This window comes from Pyricularia grisea (genome assembly GCF_004355905.1).
Source record: "Pyricularia grisea strain NI907 chromosome Unknown Pyricularia_grisea_NI907_Scaffold_7, whole genome shotgun sequence".
In the NCBI taxonomy this organism is placed as follows: domain Eukaryota; kingdom Fungi; phylum Ascomycota; class Sordariomycetes; order Magnaporthales; family Pyriculariaceae; genus Pyricularia; species Pyricularia grisea.
The window spans coordinates 2,747,742-2,767,132 of record NW_022156720.1 but is presented as its reverse complement, the minus strand read 5'-3'; the positions used below and the strand labels follow the sequence as shown (position 1 = coordinate 2,767,132).

Below are 19,391 nucleotides of genomic sequence, written 5' to 3'. Positions count from 1 at the left end.
GTTATTTCCCCCCGTACTTCTACACCCCTTACAGCCTTATTAAGGATAGGATGGCTTGGTTTCTTTGCTTTCGGAGGATGGCTTTCTCATATTTATCATATAACTTGAACAAAATTTCGGGGAGGTTATTAACATGCGAGCGTTATAGCAATAAGCTAATCGCCATTCCTCGAGCTCAATTACTGTACTAATGCACACCAAACAACACACACTCAAGGTTGAAATGTACTAGTCTCGTCTATTACTACTGACTCTATATATCCCTTCAATATAGCTTGCTACTAACCTTGGCAATTTGAACACTGTCCAACTTGTATTCTTTGGTTTGCCTGGAGCTCATATATCCCTTGGTTTTCAAGCATCTTGTAAATAGGGGACAGTTTATCGACCTCCCAAAGGATTATGCATTTACAAATGGTACATATAACTTTGGAACCAGACATGTGCCATGAGTACCCTCCCTACAATCAACATACCAACTCAGCCTCTTGGGTTATGTGGGCTCGTCTACTAACCTGGTGGCCGTATTTTGTCTCTCATAATCTACCGAATTTTGGCAATACGTGTGACGCCATAAACGGCCAGGCACATGACTTTTGTTGCGCAGCCGTACATACCAATATAGATCGGGATGACGCAAGAGCAGCTTGTTGGGCAAGCCTTTTTTTTATATATTGAGACTATGTTGTGACACGGCAGCTGTGCGACACCGGAACCAATTCGGGATATATCCGAGACAGATGTAAAATCTGATAATTCTTTTGTTTGTCTGTTTGTTTTTTTTCTCTCTCTCTCTGTCTCTCCCTTACGCATATCCAGATCCTCACGCTGAGAAAACCCCAGTGTCCCACACAACCAGGAGCCCTCTCCTCCGCGCATCCTCGTTGAAGAAGCCGTTCCAACCCTCCCAGACCCTGCGGAGCTCGACCCCGAGCCCCGCGCCTCGGCCGTTCTTCCTGTCGAAGAATCGCCGCAGGTCCTCCTCGATGCCCTCGAAGCCGACAATGTACCTCGGCAGCAGCAGCTGCTGGCGGGCGTTCTTGTCCTGGGGCCACATCTCGGTCGCCAGGAAGGTGGCCTTGTCGGCGTAGAACCTATCGGCCTCGTCGAGGTACTCGTCGCGTTCGCGGGAGCCCGGCTCGGTGTGGATCGGGGGCTCGCAGGTGAGCGCGCGGGCGTGCAGACCCGGGTAGACGAGGTGTGAGCGCCAGGGGGTCGAGTGGCAGGGCGTAAGGAAGAGGGCGAAGAGCTCCTTGTCCCGGTGGCGATTCGTGTTGTCCGTGGCTGTACCGTTATCAGTTGGTGCGAGAGGCGCCGTGTGCCCTGATGAGGGAGTGGTTTGCCCAAGCACTAGACTGTCGGGGTGGACGCGCTCGTACTCGTGGCGCAGGAAGTGCAAAACCGAGAGCGGAGCTGGCTGGTGGAATGCGGAGAGATAGCCCCCGATGATGATGTTGATCGCTAAGCACCCGCCTAGGATGTATTTGTGTCTAAGTAATGGTTTCGAGGGGGCAGACTTCTTCTCGGTGGAGGGTGAAGTAGCCTTGTGGCTAGTGAAGAAGGCGTATACATAAGGTGCGGCTATGACATGGAGGATAGGAAGAAGCGGGTAAATGAACCGGACCTCCTTGTGTGATATTGTCGACAATGCTCCCACCAGAGAGAACACAGCAAAGGATAGAGTCTTGACAGCGTTCGACTGAGATACCGTCAGCCCTGGCACTGGGGCGAGCCCTGTCGACTTCCACAGCCCCATGCAGACAAACGGAAGGCATGTAGTCGTGAGCAGCGGGATGCCTTGAGAAAGATAGTAGTGCCAGTCATTGCGTCCATAAAAGAGAGAAAGGGACTGCGACAGGTTGAAGTGAAGCCAGTTGTGAGGAGGGAATGTCCAAAATCCAAAATAGAAGCGATCAGCCAGCACAGATACAGCCAAGACCGAGAGTCCACTGAAGATTATGTTGACCATGAGACTGACAAGGCTTCCTGTAGTGAGTGGGGAACTCCCATCTAGAGTGAGTCTGGTCACGGTGATGGTGAGAATCGCAATCCATACAAGGAGGTTCGTTGGCCTCAACACCACGGCTATGGCTGCGAGCAGCAGTGATTCTCGCAAGGTCGACCAAGTGGAACTTTTCATGGCATCCTGATCTTTCCCACTGGAGTCCCTGAGTAGACTCCAAGGCCAGTGATAAAGAGCCATGATCGTCAAGGTGGTCTCAATAGAATTTGAAAATGTCCTAGTAGAGCAATACCATTGCCACGGGTTCAAGGCAGTCAACCAAAGCTGTTGTTATTATTGACGACATTAGTACAAGCAAGAAAGACAAAGTAATGTCTATGCCCAAAACGAAGAAAAAAAAAAGAAAAAAAAGAGTATGCCAGACATACAGCGGCGGAAGCAATACCCCCAGATTTGCCATATATTTGCAAGGCTAGCTTCCAAGTATAGTAATCCCCCAAAGCAGCAAAGACGGCTTGGGTTGCTTTGGGCGCAGCCACCAAGAGTGCCGCAGAGATTTCAGGGCTTGCTTGCAGAAGCTTCAAAATATTATGCAGGACGATGTATACACCACCGAACAGGGCAGGGTGCAACGAAGAGCGAAGTTGATAATGCCATTCCTATGGTTTGTTCCGGTGTTCAGTCCATATGAGCAAGCCAATAGGTAGACAAGCTATACAACCTACCCAAGTCAACCAAGCTCCACTATCACTTCCAAAAGCTATCCTCCACGCCGGCTCTAAAGCCTGAAAATACTCATCTGGTTGGAAGAATGTGCGCACGCAGAGAGCATTGACGAAGCGAAATGCTACGAGAATGTACAGAACAGCTGCATCTCGTGACTTCATTATCTGCTTCTGAAATTTTGGTTCTGTGGGGTGTGGCGAGACGTATCGGGTGTTAGTTCTGCACCTCATGAATCTGTTCTGTTTATAACCACAACGAAACAATTCAACACGCCTCCCTCAGTTAAGGTTGTTGCTAATTAAGGCGGCCTACAAACTCGGCCTTGCTACACCACAGTGGGCCGGTGAAGGGTAGGTAAGGTTGTTTAGGTATAACTTTTTGGGTATCGTATTCTGACAGGAACCACCCCATTCGTGAACGTGGCAGGTCACGTTTATCGTTTATCACGCCGCCCCTGCCTGCCCCTCGGCGTTGGGATAAAGCTTGTTAAAATGTCCGTTTCCATTGGTCATCATGCTGCTGCCGACGCCAAGGGACCCCGCCATTACCGAGCCCCGACTCGGAGCCTCAGCATGCATGTCCCGCCCAAGGTACGGTGACGCAAACTTGTTGACAGACTGCAGACAGTCTTTGAGAAACATACCTAATTTCTGGGAGGCTACGCCCGCAATGATTGACTAACTGCACAAATCAATCATGCGATTTCCAACATTCCAAGTAAACGACATTGATCTCTGCTGTCAATTTTATACCCTCATGTATCCAAATTAACTTGTAAACGTCCGACTCGGCTAGCTCAACGTCGAGACGAGTCGCGCCGTGCTTTGGATTTCATCACGCGCACCTGGCCCGGCTTGCTTCGGCAGTTTGCCACACCACAAGACTGGGAGCATTGTGGATTGTTTTGCGACGAAAACGCTTGCACCTGCACTTAGGGGTTTAGTGTGTCAAATTCGCTTGCAATCCGACAGGCCAGGAACCATAATGGCCTTCCTGTGACGGCATCATGGCATGGATATTAGGTATTCCGATGCCCGCTGCTGCCCGCGTCAGGATGCTTGGCAAGGTGAGAGAGAAGGAGAGAGACCAGGCCGAAGCCGGGATTAATAGACTGTCCTCAAGCGCCCCTCTCCCACCACCACTGCTACTAAGCTTGCTCATCTTGAACTTTACATCTTTTTGTATTCAACCACCAACTTGGATATAACTTTTTATTTAGCTACTTCATCATTCTTCATTACCTCGTGCGCACAGTTCGACTCAGGTTCAAACATTCATTGAAGGCTCCTCCATTTCTACTCTTGCCTGTTTTCTTTACACGACTTGCCCTCTTTGCAACGTCGTCGGATCCTACCCCCCCACACTGACACACAGCATTCTACACCACACATTTCACTCCAGTGGTGCGCGAATATTGTTACAGCCTATCACCTCAATAGCTTACGTCTTTTTCCACGAGGCCCTACACCGATTACCACCATCATGGCACCCTCCGCGACCAACGGTGACGCCGCCGCTTCGTCGCGATTCCATGCCTCCTCGACCAAGTCCGCCATCGCGGCGGAGAACGAGTATGCTGCCCACAATTACCACCCCATTCCCGTTGTCTTTGCCCGCGCCCAAGGAGTCAACGTCTGGGATCCAGAGGGCAAGCACTATCTCGATCTCCTCTCTGCCTACAGCGCTGTCAACCAAGGCCACTGTCACCCAGAGCTGATCAAAGCCCTGACTGAACAGGCTGGTCGCCTCACACTGAGCTCGAGAGCCTTTTACAATGATGTGTTCCCCGTATGGGCCGCCAAGGTTCGCGACCTCTTTGGCTATGACATGGTTCTGCCCATGAACACCGGTGCCGAGGCCGTTGAGACCGCCATCAAGATCGCGAGGAAGTGGGCATACAAAGTCAAGAAGGTCCCACAGGGCAAAGCCCATGTATTCAGCGTGGCTGATAACTTCCATGGTCGCACGGTAAGTTTTGCCCACCTCTCTTCCGAATCTCTCTAACCTGGCAACATAGATGACCGCAATTTCACTGTCCACCGATCCGGAATCGCGCGATAATTACGGCCCATACGTTCCAAACATCGGTGCCATCTGTCCTACGACGGGCAGACAGATCAGGTACAACAACATCTCAGATCTCGAGATCGTCCTGGAGGCGCATGGGCGCGAGACTGCTGCTTTCATTGTAGAGCCCATCCAGGGCGAGGCAGGTGTTGTTGTGCCGGATGACGACTATCTTGCCAAAGTACATGCACTATGCAAGAAACATAATGTGCTCTTTATTTGTGACGAGATCCAGACCGGCATTGCCCGAACGGGCAAGATGCTGTGTTGCAATTGGGCCGGTATCAAGCCCGATATCGTGACGCTTGGCAAGGCCATCTCAGGCGGCATGTACCCCGTCAGCTGCGTGCTTGCAGACAAGGACGTCATGATGGTTGTCGAACCAGGCACTCATGGATCCACCTACGGCGGTAACCCATTGGGCTGTGCTGTATCCATCCGTGCGTTGGAGCTGGTTGAGGAGGGTAAGCTTGCGGACCAGGCCGACCGTCTTGGCAAGATATTCCGTGAAGGCGTTGAAGCATTCAAGTCTCCGATTGTCCAACAGGTCAGGGGCAAGGGGCTTCTGAATGCTGTGGTCATCGACGAGTCAGCAGCAGGGGGAAGGACCGCGTGGGATCTTTGCATGTTGCTGAAATCGAAGGGTCTTTTGGTAAGCCTTATCCAATTTTCGATGCGCTGGCAGGTGTCTTTTTGACGTCTGCGTCAATTACATGACTAGTGATAGTTAACCTAAAGAGTCGCAGGCCAAACCAACGCATGGGAATATAATCCGATTCGCGCCACCCCTCATCATCACGGAAGACGAACTGAAAAAGGCGCTTAGCATCATAGGGGAAGCGTTGACCGAGCTCCCGACTGCGGAGAAGGCTGATGGTCACTAGTTACAAGTCTGTCTGGACGGAATGATTATACATACTGGAGGGGGGCTCTCGGGCTTCAAGACTTGAACAAGGTTAGATACATGACCTCGACTCAGAGAGCTAAACAAACAAAGCTCGGCGCGTTCGCAAGCTCGGCCAGCTTCATTGCGCAGGGTTTTTGTTTTCTGTCTCTGTGTATGCCACGAAAGTGGAGAAAACAATGCGAGCTGGTTGGATACTGCTATACACACTGTTTTTGTCTCGTAGGAACGGGGTCGTTTGGGGAGTCCCTCGTCCTGACTAAGACGAATTGGTTTGTTACTTCTTTTATGAATCTTGGAATCTATGAATCAATACCCCCTCAGCATAGATCAGTTGGAAAACAAAAGTGAGCCGACAAGATAAAACGAAAAATTTTGATGGTTCTCGACTTCTTCCAAACATTAGAAAACTTTCTCCGAACCAATGGGGATGAATTGCGCTCCTTGGATTCATTTGTACTGTATTTGCACCTGGTAAACTACAGCAGCGGCTGGTCCGATGTCCATAATCTGCACACAACAAAGCCACCGAGCCAACTGAGTCAACCCACTGAGACCAGTAAACCCTGTTTCTCTCTCTCTCTCTCTCTCTCTTTTGGAGCCGCACATGCATCCTTCTTAGGGGACCTCGAAAAATATGACCAATTAGAATTTCCATCGGGGTTGGGGAGGCGGGAGAGCTCGCACCCTGTTTAGAGACCGGGCGGTTACTTAAAGAATAAACCCTTGTCTAAGGCATTCCGTACTGACTTATTTGAGGGGGGGAAATGGGGATCAGCTGTGCCCCCGCTTTCGGAGCTGCAGTTTTGGGATCACGCTAAATTCTTGGTTGGCTGCAGGGCGGATACGTCTTATCTATACAACTGTATGGATGAACAGGATGTACAAAGTATAGGCAACCCAAGTTGCCAAGGGGGAAGAAATAATGAAGACAATGAAATAAACAAAGAAAAATGGTTGGAATTTAGGTGGTATATTTTTTTTCTTACTTCTTCTGAAAAAAAAACCAAAAAAAAACTTGGATGCTCGTATTTCCCTACGAATTAGTGCTGTCAGGTAGGGAGGTAAGCAAGGCAAAGTAATCAATGTACCTAGGTTAGGAAGGGTAGGACAACCCAAGGTACCGGTGGTACAAAATACCTCTGCCATTTACTTCCCCATTAAAGGTGCCTAGTCAATCTCATTCAGGCAGACGTCCATAAAGGTCCCCTAAGCCGGCTAGTTTTTTGCCGGCCTATCTCGTCAACTCTTGTGTGTGGATTTCGCACCGTTCATGCATCATATCTAGGTACACGGCTGTGCTGGCAGACCGGTGCGAAGATTATTCCCGAAGCGCCATTTGTACTTTAGATACCGACTTGGCCTTTTGTTGGCACTATCTACTTGATCTTGGCTAAGGTTTAGGTAGGTCGCTTGGTAGGTACCCAAGGTACCTTATCCAGCTTGCTACTTCGTAGTCTGGTTGGGTGCGTGTACAAAGGAGACAAAAACAAAGTATGCTGTTGTTGTACGTAGTGTGGATGGGTGGATCCAGGACCCTGACCTTATCGTCCACCCCAATTGAGGCACGCATGCGACTTGCAGCAAACAAAGTCCCAGGTTTCTTTCTTGGACAAAACAAAACGAAATGCACGGCAAGCATGGGTGGTCAGGAGTGTGCTATCAATTCCCTGCGTGTGCTGCTTAGTTGTCATGGTCTATCTACGGATACGTTAATGTGCAGGCGTGCATATCGCTTTGTTTGGCCACGTAAGGTACATACCTTAGGATTTATTGAATTGGAACTGGACAACTGAGTAGCCAGCCGGCTTTGCGAATTGTCCAATGTGGATGTATGTGGTGAGTGAGAGCTTTGGTCCTACCCGCAACCCGCAGCCAGAAATTGTGCGAACGTGGTCATCTGCACACTCTGCAACAATAAGCACAGCCAACCACCTATCTTATTTGCAACACATACCTAGGTACCATGGAGTACCCTACCTGCGGTAGCAACCAACCTACTTAATTAAGATATGTAGGTAGATCTAAAAGGGTTTTGACGTTGCACTGTATCTGTACTCCCTATCTAGTCTAGGACACTGACCATAAAGCATTTACGGAGTAGCCGTCAATACAAGGGCCGTGTGCATCAAACGTCCCAAAAAGATTACATGGTTGATGGCAGAACAGCACGCCTCAATACTATATTGTGAAATACGTACGACCTACCAAGTAGGACAGAATCGGCACTCATCAGATGGCTAGAACTCAATTGATTATAGCCGTCGAGGCGGCACCACCGGGCACACCAATATCTGCCACTTTTTATGATCTATATTTTTTTTCTGCTATAGGCGACTTAAGTATATATATGCTTTTTTGAATGTGAGACAAGTGGCTTGTATCCTTAGGACTGTAATGTACGTACATTTAACACCCCAGAACAAACCCGGGAGATAATAACAGCTAGGAACTTCAAAGATTGGGTCGCATTGTGTAAGCCCCACACCTTCTCCGCTCGGTAGTCACCAGATCGGTACCATTTAGCGTCCCCTCCATCTTCTTTCTAAGCCTGCCAAGCCCGCCACCAACTCGTGAGAGAGGAAAGAAATGGCATCTGTGTGAGTCTTTTTTAGTTGCTTCTCAACGAATGCAGTTGTTCGTCACCCTCACCTATAAATATAAAGTAGGCAGACAGGCAGGTACCTTGCCTTATCTGTCTTGTTGTCATTTCGCAAAGAAAGTCGCAACAGGCTGTCATGGATCGTCTAATCAATTACGTCTATCAGTTCCAAGCTATCATCATCTCAACCTGACTAAGTGTATCCAGTTAGGTATGGTATCTTCGGACATGGCATGCCTACCGCGTACCATATCCTCGAAATCCACAGTGCAGTAATAGTCATCCCCAGCAATGAATGCAGGACACTGCTGTTTCTCGTTACCCATCTTATCGCTGTGCGTGGTAAATCTCCGTCTATTCTATTATTGCCTTGTTCCGTGACACTTCTTTTCTTAGACACAACATTGGAATCTCTTGCAACAAGTTAGTCTTCCGTTGCAAGGAAAAAAAAGAAGAAAAAAAGAAAATAAAATAAAAAGACTGTACTTATCCGAAATCTCATTCCAGTTCAAGGCTACCTAGGTACTATAGTACGTGCTATGGTACCTCACTACTAACTCCACCGAACCCCACACTGGTGTCGTCAACCCAAGTTCCGATCACGCACCAGTCTTTGCCCATTGCTATGGAGCTCACAGACAACCTGACACGACCGGGGCAGGCGTCACAGTTGGCGCCAAACTAGACATCCCAGACATGAAGTCTATCTTACGGTGCTGTAAATAATTATTGTACTGACACAAATGCAGGCTTTTGACAGAAGTCAACCGGCTTAGACCACGAACCTTTCCTTGCTCTCCTTGTTCATTACTAGGTCTTGAAGTACAGTACATTAGGTAAGGTAGGCTTACTGTAATGGAGGTGAGGTGATGTACAGTACCAGTAGTGATTGTGCAGCCAGTTCAGTGGCAGCCGCCCAGTGCCGTTAAAGAAAAACCGCCCGCTCATAAGACCGCCCACCCCCAGCTGCCCTGCCCACGTCTTACACGTACCCCGTCGACACACCCTGTTTGTTACTGCGTTCAATTGCCTTATCTTCCCACCAAAGCTGTCACGAGTAGGGAAATCAAACTCGACAATCTCGAGGCCTTCAAAGACACGTCTTGAGAGAGGCTGACTTCATTTGCGACTTAAAAAAAAAAGAGGAAAGGTCGGTCTGTCTTGTGGTGACGTCGTTTTTGTTCTCATCTGTCACCCCCTTAAACTATTGTTTACTTCTTCGTCGCAGATGCAGCGGAGCGCTAAGGCGCGTGGAACCCCCCCTGCCCATAAGTCACTTGCGCTCCACATCCCATCCCCACACATGATCCAGAACTTCGTCGTGAATCCTGGGCCTATCGGAGGCGAGCCAGCGACCAGGCGGCGGACCAGTTCCTACCATTCGTGACCTTGCCTCGCCTGCCTCCCCGGCCTAGCGATCCAGGCACCTTGTTGATTGCCTTGAACTGTGCTTGCTCATCGTTACCCATCGTTTTTATTTTTTTTTTGCCCTTTTACCTCCTTTTTTTGTTTTTGTCTTTTATTTTTATCCTCTTTCCTGTTTGTCCCTAACGGGTCTTTCATCCCATCCCACCTATCAACCATACCTACCTATCCTTTATCGACCTGCATCAAACCGCCGCCTCGACAGACTCCCGACTCCATGAAGCTAACGTCTCCCTCGCCTCGAGGAACAGCTGTGTTCATGCCCGCTCCAACAAGTTTCTACATCCGTCTTTCATAGACCCTGCCCCTTTAGGGGGCCAACCGTCTCTCTCGCATCTACACAAACTTCCTCGAATCGAAAATAACTGCCAGGAAGTATGGCGGACCGATCAGCACGCCGTGCGCGCCCTGGCGACGACTCTGTTGGACAGTTCGTCATCGGGGCGGAGATCGGAAAGGGCAGCTTCGCCCAAGTTTACATGGGCAAGCACAAGGTCAGCATACATTGATTTCCTCCGATTACACGCCCTGGAAAACCCCCCTGTTCTACATAATACTCGAGACGAGCTCGCGGAGCGAAATGGACTAGAAGGATTCGACCCCGTCTATGATGACTCCCATTCGATGATTGGCTGCGGCATACCACAGAAGCATTGGCTTGATGACCGAATAACTAACACAACCTTCACATCTTGATAGGTATCCGGTGCCGCCGTTGCCATCAAGTCTGTCGAGCTGGCAAGACTCAACAAGAAACTCAAGGAGAACCTATATGGGGAAATAAATATACTAAAGACTCTCCGACACCCTCACATTGTTGCCCTTCATGACTGCGTCGAGTCAGCGACACACATAAACCTCATGATGGAGTATTGCGAACTGGGTGACCTATCGCTGTTTATTAAGAAGAGGGAGAAACTGTCGACGAACCCGGCGACGCACGATATGGCTCGCAAATACCCCAACGTGCCGAACTCTGGCCTAAACGAGGTGGTCATTCGACACTTTCTCAAACAGCTCAGCAGCGCTCTTAAATTCCTGAGAGAAGGTAACCTTGTACACCGAGACGTGAAGCCACAGAACCTTCTCCTACTTCCCTCGCCCGAGTTCCGGGAAGTGAACAAATTAGCCCGCCCTATCCTGACAGCAAGTCAGGACTCCCTTGTTCCGGTCGCCGGCCTTCCATCGCTTCCTATGCTGAAGCTGGCCGACTTCGGCTTTGCGAGGGTCCTACCGTCAACTTCCCTGGCCGAAACTCTTTGCGGCTCACCATTGTATATGGCCCCAGAAATCCTCCGTTATGAGCGGTACGATGCCAAGGCAGACCTCTGGTCTGTCGGGACTGTATTATTCGAGATGATCGTGGGCCGGCCGCCCTTCCGCGCCAGCAACCATGTTGAGCTGTTGAGGAAGATTGAAGCTGCTGAGGATGTCATCAAGTTCCCACGAGAGACTATAATAAGCTCAGAAATGAAGGCACTCACAAGGGCACTCCTAAAACGGAATCCTGTTGAGCGCATCAGCTTTGAGAATTTCTTTGCTCACCCTGTCATTGTTAGTCCGATACCGGGCTTGGTTGAAGATGATATACCCAAGCCTGAAGCTAGCGAGCAGCGTAGCAGCAGCAAGGATGCTAGGGCAGCATCCAAGACCGATGACCCTATCTCTTCCCCTAGAAAGCATTCCTTCCGACGTCACCCAACAGATAACGACCAAATCAGGGACCAGTTTCGAAGGGTTGAACCGCCATCTTCTGCAGCGGAAAGCGCCCCTTCACGACAAACATCAGCTCTCAGCGGTATTGCCGCGGAGGCTAGAAAACAAGCAGCCGCGGCCGAAGCATCAGCACGAACCGGCCAGTCACCACGGAATGAACCTGGAGACGGCTTGGTCCCTCGCAGGCCGCAAGCGCAGCCTTCCACGTCGGCCCCAATTAAACCGGGGCTGTATGAAGAACGTCGTCGTGGAATATCGAACGCATCGCTGAATCGACCCACTCGTGAACCACCTTCCCCAACCAGTGCAGCTTTGGCCAGTGATTCTGCAAGAGCGCCACGACAGCCAACTTCTGGGAGGGTGCAGGCGGAGGAGAGAGAGAAGGCTGCGCAGGATGTTGCCTTTGAGCGGGACTACGTTGTTGTGGAGAAGAAGCATGTTGAGGTCAACGCCTTCGCAGATGAGATGGCTGCCAACCCTAGACTCGGTGGCCAAGGCACGCCGCTGTCACCCAAGTCTGGGCAGATTGTCCGAAGAGCAACCCAACAGGGAAATCCTACTTCTACCACTGGCGCAATTCCTGCAGCTCCATCGCGCACAATGCAGATCGCACAGGGCACTCAGAGACACTATCACGAGCGAGGGACCTCTCTCTCAGCCAGCCCGGGCTCAACTGCTTCCTTCATCACCAAGGCTATCCAAGACGCAAGCTTGCGACTGCTCGGGATTAAGTACCCGGCTGGTCTGACAAAGGGTGCATCCCCACCAGAGCTATACAACCCGTACCCTGCCTATCCTACCCCGTCCCCACCCGTTGGTCTCATAAGCAGCGGAAAGCAGGGTACTCCGGTGGACGAGGATGCGCGGGTCGCGCAGTTAATCGAGGAGCACGCCACTCGCAGCGACGTCGTGTATGGCTTTGCAGAGGTCAAGTACAAGCAGCTGGTGCCTCTTGCACCGTCGGTGGAACATGGGCTGGGAGGAGCAGCGCTTGAAGATATGCCTACCAGCGAGGAAGACGTTCTCACGGTCGAGGCCATCGTATCCCTGTCTGAAGAGGCCCTGGTGCTTTACGTAAAAGCTTTGACGCTCCTTGCAAAGTCGATGGATATTGCAAGCCTGTGGTGGGCTAGGAAGAATCGAGGTGATCAAGCAAACGGCGCTCTTTCTTCGACAAGGGACTCTGTTAACACGCAAACGCTATCATTGAGGATCAATTCTGCCGTTCAGTGGGTCCGCTCAAGATTCAACGAGGTACTCGAAAAGGCTGAGGTGGTCAGGCTCCGGCTGATGGACGCGCAGAAGCGACTCCCAGATGATCATCCGAGCCATCCTAACAATCACCCACAAGGATCAGAATCAGTGAATGGCGCAAGCGCAGAGGGCGTCTTCTTGACAGTGGGCGTGACTGCAGAGAAGCTCATGTACGATCGCGCTCTGGAAATGAGTCGCACTGCTGCGATCAACGAGATCACCAATGAAGATCTGGCCGGGTGTGAGATTTCTTATGTTACAGCGATCCGCATGCTAGAGGCCGTCCTCGACAATGACGAGGATGCGCCGAAGCGAAGATTGTCTGCAAACATGGATGAGGGCGGCGGCGATGGAGAAGATGGTCATGCGGAGATCAATGCCGATGACCAACAAGCCGTCCAGAAGAGTAAGTTTTGCTGCGTAAAGCCATTGTGTTTATTTCCCATCCACTGCTTGCTGGGTTCTGACAGACTCTCTTCATTACTTAGTGATACACATGATCAGGTCTCGTCTTACCTCCGTACGCAGCAAGGTACGCATGATATCCAACGCCTCAAAGGCCCAGCAACAATCTCAGCAACAGAGCCTCATTAGGCGTCGCAGCGGTGATGTGACGCCGCGAAGTGTCCCTTCATACACTTCTTGATGCACTTAGAAACACTCGGACTCAACCGTGTCTTGTTTCTTGTTTTCACGACTTGACGACAGTTTTTCACATTCACGAACTTGTTTTTATTTTTCATCGATTTTACCAGATTGCAGCCTCAGGGCGGTTTACTTTTTTTCGGAGCCGACACAGCTCAGGATGAGCACCGAGCACCTTTAGTCCCTCTAATTGGACTACGTGGTGCCATTTTGTGCCGAGGACAAACGGCGCATGAACTGTTACTCAAAGATGTTTTCTCTCTCTCTTTGTCTCTCTCTCTCTCTCTCTTTTTTTTTTTTTATTTTTTTTTTTTTTTTTTTTTTTTTTTTTTTTTTTTTTTTTTTTTTTTTTTTTTTTTTTTTTTTTACTGTCATACTTGGGAGTTTTTCGTTTATTGGTCAACTGGGTATTGTTCTGCTCATGTCATTTTGTTTTTTCTATTATACATGGAGCAGGAGTATAATTTTGTTTTGCCGGCATCCGGTCTGGACTTGTGTTTTCTCTCTCTTTTTTTTCAGTCCTCCGCTTTGCCTGAAGCGTTCCGTTCCAGATTTTGGATCGTTGGAATACTGTACTTTTTGTGTTTATTCTTTTATTGCGACCAACGTCATGAGGACACTGGAGACGAGACGTCGACGGGCGGTTGCGGGCATATATAGTTTTTACAAGAGTATATTACTGAGGTGGATTCAGTAATCACTGCAATATGGCAAGATTTGCTTGCTGCACAAACGCCCTCCAGAGTCAGTCCTGCATGATGAGTAGAACAACAGTGTTATCTGCGCACCTTTACCCGTACCTATCTTTGAGCGTCTGGTAATGTTGCTGCATCGGTTATGATTTGGATTTGCTGTCATTTGTGATATAGTGGATGGTTTGCACATTCATCCCATAGTCATGGACAATTTTGAATTAAGTGCACGGGCGCGTATTCAGCAAAAGAGAGGGGTGTTGAAGTAATTACCTGTCTAAACGACTCAACACAGCGTTGGATTAGAATACTCACGTTGAGATCAGGCATCGAATGTCCTACCCACCAGAAAATAGCACACCGCTGATACAGCCAGCAGCTTGTCAACTCGGTTTCTTGAATCCCTATCGAGCACTATATCTGCCTCCCCTGCCCACAATCACTCCTGCTCCTGAGTCTCCTCAGTCCCACCCATGGCCTCGTCTTCGCCAGGTGGCTTTGCGCCGTAGACGAAACGCTCCAACGCTGTGTAAGCAGCCTCTAAATCATCATTGACAATGACTTCATCGTAGGTGGCCGTGGCGGACCCATCGATATCTTCTTGGGCCGCCTTGAGAATCTCGTCAACTTTCTCTGATGCAATTCCTTGCTCCTTGAGTCGAGCTGACAATACCTCTGTATCTGGAGGCTTGACGAAGACGTGTCGTGCCTCAAACGAACACTCTTTGGTTTGTCGTACACCCTGTAGAGTCATGTTAGATAAAGAGTCCATGGCTGCTGTGTGCTGTCGCGGGCGCGGGTTAGTGCCAAAACTTACGTTTGTGCTCATCTCCATGATGGGCACTTTGTCTGCATCAACGATGGTGCTCACTGCCCCTCTGCTGGTTCCAAATTGATCCCCATCGACCTCTCCGTACTCCAAGAACCTGTCCGAATCGATCATTGTGCTGAACTCAGAAGTGGACACGACAATGTGTTCACGATCCTTGGGTTTATCGCCATTCTCGGTTCTCGTTGTGTGCACACGGACCTTGGTAAAGACCCGAGGGTTCCGTTCTTGTAGAAGCTTTATCAAGGATGATTTGCCAACTGACCTGGGCCCGCTTATGATCAACGGCCGCAAGTCATCTGGTTGCTTTCCTGGTTGACAATCGTCGACCTCTGGATCTGCCTGACTCTTTTCTTTACTCGCAAAAATGACGTCGATTTTGTCTGGGTCCTCGATCTTGTCAAAGTCCGCCATGCGCGATTTGCTCGCTATACGCAATGCTCTCCAGCTCTTGCTTGCCTTGCCCTCTATCGCGTCAGCCTTTGACTTGTCGTTCATTGGCATATCGATCTCCAGGTCGTCCTCGGCGATCTTTCGCTGGAATATGCTCAACTCCGGAAGCTGATACCGGTCTGAGACCTTGAGGCTATCGAGCACAGAAGAGTTGCTGCTGGTGCTCAGAAACTCGAGCGAGAGCGCACTTCCGGCGTTCGCCCTGTGCTTCTTGCTCACCTGACGATGGACAGTCTTCTTGGCCTCTACAAATTGCTGTGGTGGAACCGCGGGCAGTTCGATCTGAGGGCACCCTTCAATCTTCCACCTTACCCAGTTCTTGTCCCTTGCCAGCACAGTTGCCACTATGCGGTGAAAATACTGACCATCGCTCACTGATATACTAGTGAGCTGCGCGGTAATTTTATCCTTCATGTTGACGGCCCATTTGGCCTCCTCGTCGCTTAGTACCTGGTCCGAATAGGTGACTGACTTGTTGTTGACTTTGACCTGGGCTAGCTTCTCCTTTGCTTCTGCTGATAATGATAGCAAGAACTCCATAATTATCAAGGCTTGGACGAGAATATATCTCCGAAAGGTGAGATCGCTCAACTAAAATTGTGTTAGCCAGCAATTCCGCTTATCGTCAGGGAGCGCATCTTATTTACCTCCAACTCAAACAAGTCCCTGCTTGTTAGGTATCTGGGGTTGAATGAATCTGCGAGCTCATTGCCATCTGGATCACGCTTACGCTTTTGCCCAGCTCTTGATCCTCCATCATACTGCTTTGACCTTGATGACGCCTGGCCTTGGGCGTATTCAAGTGCAGATAATGTGGACTGGAGGTTTGATTGAAACTCTGCAAAGTTCTTGCGATCGAAGAGATTCTTGGGCTGACTGAAGCTGGATTGAAGTGACCAGAAGATCGGGTACAACGTGTCCATGTCAATTGGAGGCCCCTGACCTTTGGCATCACTTGATGTATGTTTTGAACTCATTTGCTTCCCTTCAGAGGGTGTACCGGCGGCCGGCTGACCATCTATGTCCATCTGATCGGCGGAAGCACCATTTCGCTTCGCTGCGTCTTGGTCATATGTTGTAACATTCTCGACGTGGAACTCGCCACGGAGATTTACTGAGCTCTTATCACCCAGAGGAAAGCTTTGGAACAAAAAGATGAAAACCCGGCCGCAGAAGGCCGTATCTCTTGCTCGGGAGAGGCGTCGCAAGAGTTCGTTGCATGTCCTCAATATGACAAGCTTCTTGGCAGCAAAGTGTTTCGAGGTGATTTTCTGGCGCCGTGATTCGAGATAGTCAAAGATCTTGCGACAACCAGAGATGGTTTGGCTGTCGAGAAGCTCCTCGATCAGCCAGAACAAGAGTGCAGGATCGCATAGTTCCAAGTCTTCGAGAATGCACAGCAGATCGAGTAAGTTCCAGACCCTGACGAAATCAGGACTGTCGATGGATGATTCAGCCTGTTTGCAGCAATTACATGTTAGTGATATGACAATTCAAGTGGTGCAAGGTTGACTTTTTGGTTGCCGAGCATATGCGACGTACAAGCAACCTGCCAAAAACATCCCGAACAGCAGTCTCCAAAACAGCCCATTGATGACTCCGTGTTGGTTGCGCAATATCTGCGGTTGACTTTGGGAAAACTTCGGATAGTCGCGATTGCAAATCGGCAAAGTCGGACCTCTCGAGGGGAGGCTCGATGGTGGTTGTTGGCTTCACATCCCCAGCATGCCTCAAAAGATCGTCCAACAGCTGTCCCACATCAGCCACAGCCTGGATGCCGTGGCTGTCAATGTCAAGTGCAGGCATTGTTGCCAACAACTAACTCGAGAGTCCCTCAGTTCGTGGCCTGTGTCCGCATTCGAGGTCGCATCTGTAGTGTTATCCGGTCCGGTATTTCTCGAGCAGTCGGAGGTGCTGAGAAAAAGGTGAGGCTGGAAACTTTAGGTTGTAGGTTGCAAGGCTGAACTTTGGATGGAGATGGTGATCGCGATAGGGGACGCGTGCTAGGCTTTTGGCTTTGGCCGACGATTGAGCCCCACTAGGTACAAGGTACCTGCCGTAAAGTAAAACACACACCAATGCCTGGGCGTAATTGGCCAGGAAAAGCGGGAATCGCAAATGATGCTGTACAGTACGTACTGTACTAAAGTCAAGTACCACAGTTGCCATGCAGGTACTGAAGGACTGGACTCCAGAAACAAGAAAGAAGGAGTGGGGCCTGCGGTCGCTAGCTAATAATTACTGCGTAAGTTCAAACAAATTGAATTAATTTGATAACTTTGGCCGCGTTCTAGACGCGACTCCCTCCCCAACTACCTCGACAGCGCCTCATAATAAGGACTGTCGCAAAGTCAACATGCCAACCGCGAAGAGACAAAAGGGTGCGCGAAAGTCGGAAAATAACGAAGGCAGCTCGACTCGTCCCGCATCGACCGCCACAAACCAACGCGACGGAGAATCCGAATTCTCTCAGCTTGCCCATCAACACTGGCTCAAACCATCCAAGCGGACCACCAAGGTCAAGATCAAGAATGATGTTCTCAAGAACATGTGGGACTCGCTGGAGCGAGATCAATTCCCACACAAGTCCTTACTAGAGCTGGAGACTCTCCAGCTCCTCGAAAGGTATGACCCCCTTTCCGCGGGCGTCAGAGGACATGGGGGACCTGCTGCGCATTAGGTACTGACCTCAAGTCGCATGTAGTTATCTTTGGCCAGGATACACAGAGAATGCGTCGCACCATCATGTGTTCCTCACGGTTCTTATTGTGAACACCAAGCGAAGGGAGCGGCTCGAAACATGGGCTCTGTTCGAGGACAGGCCAGTGGACTTCTCAAGTCTTTTCCGCCGTGTCCTGTCCATGAGTATCGATCAGACGCTGAGTATAGCGATCAGAACTCAAATTCTCTGTTTTATAATCCAAGGATTTCAATCTCTGGACTGTGGGATCGTGCGGAAAGAATGTGCTCCCCTTGTTTCAATATCGATATGGCATAACTTGGTGACCGAGGAGAAGCGGGACCATCTCCTAGACCAGGATTTACACTTGCACAAGGCGTGGAGAGCTGCATTAAGAAGGTACGATGCCGCAGACGATGCCACAAAGGCCAGACTTCGTTTCGAGAGGTCTTGGCTCTACACGCTTGTGTTGGACTTCTATGCCCTTTTATACGGCGGCAACTCTACTCCAGGTACGTTGTTTTGTTCAGGTACTTTTATCTCCATCAATGCCTGTGTGCAGCCTTTTGACAATCTGCAGATGTCGTCATCTACTGCGAACGCTTCATGGAGCTTCTTATCGATCTCCAAAGCCAACTACCAACGAGGCGCTATGTCAACACCCTACTACAGGACCTTCATATCTCTACCGCCATAACTATATCTCCACTCTACAACGATGAAGACCACGGTCTTTTCCGCGATCTCCATGGTCTGTTTCAACACTTCACATTCTTTATAATAAACGACTATACGGGGGCACAATTGAGCGCAACAGAAGCCTATGACCGCAAGTGTGCGGAGCTAGCCAAGCTGCAGCGCATAGCATTCCAGCACTTCAAGGAGAAGCTGTTGGTTCTAGCGCTCTCAAACTATGGCTCTATCGGGGACAGGGGGGAACTTGTTACCCTGTTGGAGCCATTGACAGACGACGAGGTGTCTAGCCTGGCGTCTCTGCTGCTTCTGCGTACATCATATCCAGATGCAGCCAAGCTGCCGGTCGACCGCAAATTTCTCATCGAGGTCCTACTCTCTGCATTCGAGAAGCGGAAAACCTTCCGGGATGTGATTCGTGATATGAACATCATGCCCACGGAACAGTCACTGTTTGAGAGTAGCCTATTACGCACCGACACTTACAATGGATCCCAACCGCTTGCTTTGCCAAAACTCAATCTCCAATATCTCTCGATCGGGGACTTCCTGTGGCGGGCCTTTGTTCTATACAGGTGTGAGTCCTTCTATGGTATTCGTAAGGATGTAGAGGCCGCCTTGCAAAGGCTGAAGCCGATCTCGCCAAGGCCTGGAGAAACTTCCTTTACAGGAAACTCCCGGATGGCTTTACCAGTCAGCAAGCCAGCGTAAGGACACCCCTCCTGCTATGACACCCCCCCCC

The 19,391-nt window shown here is 50.0% G+C and overlaps 5 protein-coding genes across 5 annotated transcripts in view; 3 read left to right on the top strand and 2 right to left on the bottom strand.

Moving 5' to 3' along the window:
- Positions 1-823: 823 nt before the first annotated feature.
- On the bottom strand, positions 824-2,857 carry PgNI_09839 (uncharacterized protein; the record flags this gene model as incomplete). Its single annotated transcript, XM_031129820.1, has 3 exons — positions 2,689-2,857; positions 2,392-2,622; positions 824-2,287 (listed from the first exon to the last, which is right to left on the bottom strand). The coding sequence occupies exons 1-3, from the start codon at positions 2,848-2,850 to the stop codon at positions 824-826; spliced, it is 1,857 nt and encodes a 618-aa protein (XP_030977912.1). The 5' UTR covers positions 2,851-2,857.
- Positions 2,858-3,341: 484 nt separating this feature from the next.
- Positions 3,342-6,027, top strand: PgNI_09838 (uncharacterized protein). The gene is made up of 3 exons (XM_031129819.1): positions 3,342-4,657; positions 4,707-5,408; positions 5,503-6,027. Exons 1-3 carry the CDS (start codon positions 4,172-4,174, stop codon positions 5,638-5,640), a joined length of 1,326 nt encoding a protein of 441 aa, XP_030977914.1. The 5' UTR covers positions 3,342-4,171; the 3' UTR covers positions 5,641-6,027.
- A 3,705-nt stretch (positions 6,028-9,732) lies between these two features.
- On the top strand, positions 9,733-13,447 carry PgNI_09836 (uncharacterized protein). The gene is made up of 3 exons (XM_031129818.1): positions 9,733-10,181; positions 10,387-13,063; positions 13,146-13,447. The coding sequence occupies exons 1-3, from the start codon at positions 10,065-10,067 to the stop codon at positions 13,301-13,303; spliced, it is 2,952 nt and encodes a 983-aa protein (XP_030977921.1). The 5' UTR covers positions 9,733-10,064; the 3' UTR covers positions 13,304-13,447.
- An 806-nt stretch (positions 13,448-14,253) lies between these two features.
- On the bottom strand, positions 14,254-17,227 carry PgNI_09835 (uncharacterized protein). The gene is made up of 4 exons (XM_031129817.1): positions 16,819-17,227; positions 15,924-16,733; positions 14,812-15,867; positions 14,254-14,736 (listed from the first exon to the last, which is right to left on the bottom strand). The coding sequence occupies exons 1-4, from the start codon at positions 17,080-17,082 to the stop codon at positions 14,434-14,436; spliced, it is 2,433 nt and encodes an 810-aa protein (XP_030977917.1). The 5' UTR covers positions 17,083-17,227; the 3' UTR covers positions 14,254-14,433.
- A 338-nt stretch (positions 17,228-17,565) lies between these two features.
- Positions 17,566-19,391, top strand: part of PgNI_09834 (uncharacterized protein) — a 4,900-nt gene continuing 3,074 nt past the window's right edge. Inside the window, exons 1-3 of the mRNA XM_031129816.1 lie at positions 17,566-17,901; positions 17,981-18,468; positions 18,537-19,356. Coding sequence (XP_030977919.1) covers positions 17,633-17,901; positions 17,981-18,468; positions 18,537-19,356 — 1,577 coding nt within the window. The 5' untranslated portion in view covers positions 17,566-17,632. The remainder of the gene's footprint in view (positions 17,902-17,980; positions 18,469-18,536; positions 19,357-19,391) is intronic.